We start from the raw sequence: 8049 nt of genomic DNA, 5'->3' as shown, positions 1-8049 counted from the left end.
ACATCTGTGCTTCTGACTGCGGTACAGTCACTGTCAGCTGGTCTCTTTAGTACCTTGAGTATGGGCACCACGTCCACCAGGAAATACTAAGCTTCCCGTCTGAATTGTAGACAAACTACTTTTATGCTCATGTGTCCATCCATGGATTTTTCGATGGTCCCACCCAACACCAACCAATCAATCATCCACTGATTTTTCCGAAAGTCGGAATGTTTTTGATGTGTGGAAATTAGGCAGAGTGGGCTGAGAGAACGTGGCTCTGAGCAAGAGTCCATAGGCAAGAAAACAGGACGTGGTGTGTATATTTCATCCATTCATTTAAAACTTAGCCGAACACCGTGGCATGCTAGCAGACTTTCTGCTGTCACACCCATTTACGGCCTTCAAAAGGTGCCCACAAAATAAAGTTAAAAACGCAACTGGAACGATAATTAAAGTTCCGATCAGGTATGTTAGAGCAGCGGCATGACACGATGAGAAAGGATTAGGAATGGAGTCTCAGGAGGTGAGAGAAACCTTTCCAAAGAGAGTACTGTTTGAGAGAAGTCTTAAGAAGTGAGTTGTAGCTCGCCAGGCAAAGAAGGAGGGGTAAGAACTCGAGGCCAAGGGCAAAGCCTCTACCAAGCTGTGGAGCCGAGAGGGCGTGCTGCCTCTGGACGCCGGCGTGTTATTCACCGTGACACGTCTGTATGTGATGGAGGGCAAGCAGGGAGGCTCGAGTGTAGGCAGGAGCAAGGTCAAGGTTTTAGCCTGAAGCGTTGAGAGAACTGGTTTTGAGCAGAAGCATTTTCGAAAAACCATGACCTTCCTATGAAGGACGGAATGGAGCAGGAGAGCGCCTAGAGGCAGAACGGTATTTGCAGCAGATCTGTGGAGAAAGGAGAAGGGCCTGAGCTCAGACAGTGGCGGACAGCGAGAAACAGATGTTTAGGCATCCATAAGTGACTTGATGGAGGGGGCGAGGGAAAAGATCTAGGGTGCAGCCAGGCTTGAGTGGATGACTCGTGGAATCCAGATAGGTGGCAGTCAAGGATGTACAGGTTTGTCGAAAGCAGAGACGTCACGTAAATAACAGGATAAACGGGTCTGGAGTGCAGGAAAGCAGTCTAAGTTGGAGGTCTATACGTGGACATCATCGGCATACAGGAAGCTATTGAAGTCCTGGACGTGGGTAAGTCCACGCAGCCTGAGTGCCGGCGTGAGAACAGAAATGGTTCGGGTTAGGAATCTGGGGAAAATGCCAGGATTTGAGGGACAGGCAGAGAACAGAGTTTGGGAGGGAAACTGGAAATGCAGCTGGGAAAGTACATACTTTATGTAGTTCGGATCCGGTCAGAGGAGAGAGGCCAGGGCAGTCACAACTGGAGAGGTTATGACACAGACAGGGGCACCCAGGTAAGGAGCATTGGTTTAGTTCAGCCTCGCCCAAGGGACGGGACCGGAAATCACGTGACGTGACCTCAGCTCGCCACCAGGACTCCGGAGCAGGAGTAGTGAGAGAACACCTTCCTTAGGAGGCAGCCAGGTCCCTGTGGCCCAGCGACCACTTGGGAGACATGCAGAAGGGATTTAAGCATCAGGGGATTAACTGGGTCTTTCAAGCTTTCCCCACTCCCTCAGCCCTGTGACACTGTGCCTTCGTGTGAGGCTGCCACTGTCTCAGCTTCTTCAGAAGTCAAGGAGCTAGTCCTCAAATTCCCGTTTTTTTCCCCTTAATCATCTGTAACAGAGCCGTTACTTATAAAATTAGCTACACTCTCTGGGGCATATTTACTCTCAACCTGGTCATCTTTCTAGAAAATTTCAATCTGCTATCTTTTTGTGAAATTCCTTTCATCAATCTTATCCCAAACTATATTCTTTTGTTTCAAAGGGATTATTCATAATTTTGCCATTCTGGCAATAAAATCCATGTTAATATAACTAATATCCTTCCCTATAAGTGGAGCTCACAAAATCTATCCATCTTGATATTTCCAGACCAGAAATTCTGAAATCGTTTGTCCTGATACAAATACTTTTCTTTTCACATGTGATAGATGCATTTTAATTTCCACATGATAATCAGCATCGCAAAAAAAAGTCTCAGGGAATGATTTACTATAATTCCAAATTCGTTTCCTGAATCATGTTGACAACTGAGAAATATAGTTGTACTTCTTTTGAATCAATACCAGGCCCTATAATAAACTCATGGAAAGATCGTGAGTCTGCCACTGACGGCTTCTCTGACAACCCCCTACAGGGTTATTCATCCTCTGAACCCTAAGACATATGTAAAAACCCTTGTAAAAACTCTTGACTCTGGCAGCCACATTTTTTTCATTAAAAAAAAAAAAATGTTAGGTACTGTGTATACTCTATAGCTTCCTTCATTTCTGCTTGTATCAATCGCTTAGTGCAGCGGTCCCCAACCTTTGTGGCACCAGAGACCGGTGCTCCTATAAGAACCTAATGCCTGATGATCTGAGGTGGAGCTGAGGCGGTGATGCTAGTGCTGGGGAGCGGCTGCAAATACAGATGAAGCTTTGCTCACTGGCCCTTTGCTCACTGGCCCGCCGCTCACCTCCTGCTGCGTGGCCTGGCTCCTATCAGGCCACGGACCAGTACCAGTCCACAGGTTGGGGAGCCCTGCTCTAGTGAGTATAAGTTCAACGCTCATTCTCTGTAGCCCCACGTTCTTTAATTCCAGTACTGTGCACTGAAGCATGCAGCTGGCAGTTTACTTGCCTCTCCGTTGAAGAGTCATGGGCAGACTCAGGACAGCAGAGTTCTTTTAGGAAGAGCCTGGCCTGCCATGCTGGCGCTCTGAGAATTACACCATGGCCCATGTCGACCACTGTGCTCCTAAAGACTTGTGACCTAGGTCTCCCTTTGGACCCTGGCATTTAGGTCATTCTGCTGTCCCATCGGAACTCTTGGTCTTTGACCTCTCCCCTGCTCACTTTTCGGGCTGCTTTGTGGTTTGCTTTCAGGCCTGTGTTCTCACTGCAAGCCACCTGCAGTGCTAAGTCCTGCACAGTTTTCTGTTTACCGTTGTGCTGGTCACACCACTGCAAAGCCTGAGGTCTGAAGGACTGGGCGTATTAGTTTTCCACTTTTTTACCTCACTTCATGCTACATTTTCAGCGAGACTGGAAGTTTCTTCTTCCATTTGAGTCTATGAAATCTTTCCCTCACAAAGCAGTCATTTCTGAAACATCATCAACTGCTAACAGACTGTTCCTGAGGAGCTGGAATTCGCCTCTGCCCCCCTCAGCATCTAGGTCAGCTCCTGCTACTTAGTAGGCAGCAAACATGCATTTTAATGAATAACTGAGGGGAGGGTAAAGTGTACACTCTGAGAACATAAGGACCAGGTCTTCTAGAGTCACTTCCATTTGTCTAAGCCTGAATGTCATCTTTAGGAATAGACCTGGTGGTTTTCACAGGTGGCCATCGGAATTGCCCCCGGGGAAGGGGGCGGGGCATAACAAAAGTGCATATCCCTTTGTGGATCCCATGAATCAGAACAGCTAGAGGTAGGCTGGGAATCCGTGCTTTTCATACAAGGGCCAGTTATGAAGCAACTAGTTTGCACTGAACCAGATAACCTCTCAGGCCCCTAACAGCAATAACATTCTTTGGTTCAAATATTAACTAGCTGACAGAATTTTTGTTTTTCTAACTCACCCCATTCTAATGTGCCATTTGTCATCCTCATTCAGGGCCTGCTGAGCCAGTCGGTTATTTCTTCAACAGGGAAGCCCCCCTCCCGAGGCTCTAAGCATTTGAGGCTCACGCCTGTTTCCTTCGTGGATGAAATGACCTCATCGGCTCTGGTTAATATTAATCCCTTCACCCCAGAGTCCTATAGAAAACAATTCCTTCAATCCAGTGGCAAGAGGAAAGCCCCAGGAGATCTGTAAGTGCACTGGGTGGCCTGCCACTTTTGAGAACTGGTCTTACTGTGGTCAAGAAGGGAGAGCGTTAAAAATTAGGAATGAGAGCCCTGTCTGAATGAACCTGACATGGCTACCCATTCCCTCCTTTCTAAATGTCACTGTTGGTTTTAACTTGCTTTGTCACAAAGATCCTAGCATCTTTCCATTCTGAAGTGCACGGGAAGGTGCCTTCTCTGTGAAAGAACAGACAGAGTCAGCAGTAGACCTGTGACCTCATCAGGAAGCTGGACAGGCTGTGGAATTGCCTTTGAGGGCTCTGCTCTGCTTCAGGGAAGACTGGCCGTTGGGGAAGGTGTGGTTCACACTTCCCAGACTATGTTGCGGTTTCGAGTCCAGCTTGTCTGACTGGTGATGAGAGCTATGGGGCAAGCCTTTGAACTTCTCTGCAGGTGATGGCACATTGGCTGATGAGGAAAAGATAGGGCTGCTTTCAGAAGTGCAAAAAAAAAAAAAAAAAAAAAACAAAAACGGGAAAGCCAGACTGCACTGTTGTGTGCATCACTCAGGGATGTGTTCTGTGTCTCTCCAAGGCGTCTTTGTTATGGAACGGAAGTGCCTCTAAATGGTCCAGTCATTTGTGCTCAGATGGAGTCAGCAAAATAAATGCACAGCTAGCAGTCTGAAGTTTGCAGAGCTTTAATGTGTTAAATCAAGTTGTTTCTTTGGGAATCACTACGTATTAATCAGCTGATGGCCGGAATAGGTTTTCTCAGCACTGTCTCCTGGATCTTAAGTAAACAGGACTTCAGCACAAGTAAAGGGTCCACTTTTGCTACCAAGAATCCTATTGGTTTTAGCTGTTTAGGATTATTTATAAACCATCAGAATTAATGGGTTCACCTCTCGCTGAAGCTGGCCAGGATAGACACTTAACCTGCATTCTTGGCAACGGAAGTGGTGACACTTCAGAAACGTCACTTAGTGCTTCTGAGAGGGTGTTTTTCTTCCTTATTGATTGTTTTATAAAGTTTAGAATGTGATATTAAATTTAAGTCACAAATGCCAAGCATCGATTTATTTCCATGAGTGTAATGTCCTCCATTTGCCATTACTACCGTGTACTTCTCTAAAGGGAAAAAAATCTACAGCTTGGCCGATCTAGAAACGAAAATCTTAAAGATCCAGAACGCAACTGCTCATGCCGGAGAAGACGTCTGTCAGAGACTTCGGCTTGTTGAAAAGTCATCGGTGATGTCTTAGCCAGGGTCAGAGCTCATGTTGCTAGACTTAGTCTGCCTGTGACCTAAGACGTGCAAAGCCAGGTTCCGGTGGAGGTGGGTGCTGGAACGTAGTGTGGTGGCAAATTTCACTGACGGTTTCGCCTGTGTTCTGTGTGTTCTTTGCCTCCAGTTCTCAGCATATGCTGTTCTAGTTGCCTAAAACCCCTCCCTTTTCCCTAAGCTGGTTCCTACTCTTTCCTGGAATCCTAGCTTACATATCCTCTCTTTTAGGAAAGACTTTTACTCTTGAAATAATTAATTGGGTGCTGTCTGTGGTATCCCTTGATATCTTGTTCTTATTCTCACCTAGGTTCTTCTATTGAAATTTTCTATTTCTCCCTGTCCCCAAATATAAATTGAAGAGGGGAAGGAATTGTCTTATTTACTCTTACAGCCTCAGAACCTAGCATAGTACCAGGCTCAATAAATGCGCATGGTATATTGATATCACTTTTTTTTTTTTTTTTTAAGTGAGGAAGCTGGTCCAGGAGAAGGCAAGGTAGAACGGGGGCTGCCTGCCAAGGTAAGCGTTGTTCTCTGGCCCAGCTGTATGACAGTCATTTCACCCTCCGGCTTCTCTCTGTCTCCTCTCTCTTACCCTCCCTCCTTTCTTTCCTTCCTTCCCTCCACCCCCATCGCCAACATTTCATAGCAAATGTGCATTGCAACTGAATTTATTTGGACTCCCATCAGGGTCTATATTCTTAGACAGAGTCTGATATGTATATTGCTAAATCATTACATCAGAATATTTTTAAAGTAAAGGCTACTGCTTCTATCTTTGACCCAGGGGAAAATTCCATAGTTATGGGGTAGAGAAGTGAAGGAAAAATCAAGATATCTAAGGTCCCCAAGTAAAAAAAACGGAACAGTAAAAAGAAAGCATGAGCCAGAGATTTAAACATAAAATTTTACCTCTTAAATGTACCAATATCTATTGATTTTTATAGTGTTTACCATCTTTGATTTAATATCCCTCATTTGATAATCTAACCTAATAAGACTGTAAAAACTGTTGCCAGAAATGTTTACTGCGGCCTTAACTGTCATAGCAAAAAATAAAATCAAAGGGGGGAGTACTAAATGTCTAATAATAAATGTCAGAGTAAATTTAAAGTCAGTGGAGTACTGAATTGCCATTAAGACGTTTATAGTATCACGAAAACATTTCGACGTTCGGCGTCCAGAAAGGGGAGGGACTGAGGTCAGGGGTGACGAGGGTGAGGAGCTGGCTTATCTGGTATCTGAGATGAGGATGGGGGGTAGTGAGTGAGCACCTGGCAGAAGGCCTTGGGGACTCTAATTGGAAGTTTGGAATCCTAATGGGAAACAATTAGGTGTGTCTGAGTCCATGGTGTCATTTTCCCAAAATGCTTCTTACTCTTAGAGGAGATAAATACAGAGCTGGCAGCTATAGCAAATCTAGACATGGAAGAAATGGAGCTTGAGACTGGCAAAGGGCAATGAAAATGACAGATCCTGCTGATGAAGACTGATTGGTATTTGATGTCGAAAGCGAAGAGCTAGTAAGAGTCAAAATTTTAAAACTTCAGATGAAAAATTCTTGCTAATGGAGAAACTGGGAAAGTGCTGACTTTGTGGAGAAAAATCAGCTTGCAATAGATTCATATAAGTTTATGGAGACTTGTCATAGCCACCACTTAACTGAGGATTTACTATATGCTCGGCGTTGTGCTAAGTTCCACACACATACATACACACATGCGCGCACACACAACCACGCACTTCCTCATGCAATGTTTCAAAGAACCCGGAGTAGTAGTTGCCATGAACCTCACCTTACAGATAAGAAAACTGATGAAAAAAAGTTCAGTGATTTGCCTGGGGTTATTTACTAGCAGGGCAATGAGTGATGTTGCTGGTTGGCCAGTAGGGGGAGTGGTTGCTATGTCTGAGCACATGACCCGACCTCAGCAATTTGACAATTTTGTTTTCCAGACCGATTTTTGAGAAAGCGAATTGAACTCAAGATAAAAACATTAGCAGCCAGAATGTGAGACACATAGCCAAGTGTCAAAGGGAAGTGTTTTGTTGTTTGTTTTGGTATGCTCCACTCCGATCCCAGCTACTCCTTCCGCTGAGGACAGTAGCTCTGGCTGAGTAGAGGTGTCCCTATAGGAACATATCGAGAAGAACAGTATGGCCAGACAGAGAGAATAAGATAGAAAAAAATGTAACATAGGAAAGGGAACTGTCAGTGCGGAGTTGTACGGGAGGTTTCAAAGAGTACAGAGAAGAGAGTCAGCATTCGGGGAGGTTCTTGCTGCCATAAATATGGACACAGGCAGGATCCAATGGCTATGCCTCAGAAGTCTTTTCGAAAACTTAGTTATGCCTCAATTTTATTGCTCACAATATGTTAGGAAGGATTATTCTAACTTTTTACTAAAATATTTCAGAGGTGTGTTCTACGAGAAACTGACATGACTTCCCGCTATGAAAAAGAATTCATGGAGTTAGAAAAAATTGGAGTCGGAGAATTTGGTACAGTCTACAAGTGCATTAAGAGGCTGGATGGATGTGTTTATGCGATAAAACGTTCCACGAGACCGTTTGCAGAATTATCAAATGAGTGAGTACCTTTGAAATGTACTAGAAGTACAAACCTGGATTTGGAAAGCTTTTTCTTGTTAAAATATTTTAAATAATATTTTAACGATGTCATTAATATACCATTTACTGCTTTTAAAATCATCCCACCCCCTCCATTGTATGTTGTATCACATTCAAACACTTTTGAGTTTTCCAAATCAGAGATAAGTTATATCCTAAAATATACCATGATCATTTTGAGTCATGTTGTGTGTGTGTGTGCGTGTGTGTGCGCGCGCACGTGTGTGTGTGTGTGTGTGTGTGTGTGTGTG

The 8049-nt window shown here is 44.5% G+C and overlaps 1 protein-coding gene across 1 annotated transcript in view; it reads left to right on the top strand.

Moving 5' to 3' along the window:
- WEE2 (WEE1 homolog 2) overlaps positions 1–8049 on the top strand; it is a 25620-nt gene that overhangs the window by 2557 nt on the left and 15014 nt on the right. Inside the window, exons 2-4 of the mRNA XM_011359474.2 lie at positions 3708–3904; positions 5636–5687; positions 7585–7757. Coding sequence (XP_011357776.1) covers positions 3708–3904; positions 5636–5687; positions 7585–7757 — 422 coding nt within the window. The remainder of the gene's footprint in view (positions 1–3707; positions 3905–5635; positions 5688–7584; positions 7758–8049) is intronic.

Source organism: Pteropus vampyrus, unplaced genomic scaffold (assembly GCF_000151845.1).
Source record: "Pteropus vampyrus isolate Shadow unplaced genomic scaffold, Pvam_2.0 Scaffold48, whole genome shotgun sequence".
NCBI classification, from domain to species: Eukaryota; Metazoa; Chordata; class Mammalia; order Chiroptera; family Pteropodidae; genus Pteropus; species Pteropus vampyrus.
The sequence above is the reverse complement of the archived record's forward strand: the minus strand, read 5'-3'. Positions and strand labels throughout refer to the sequence as shown.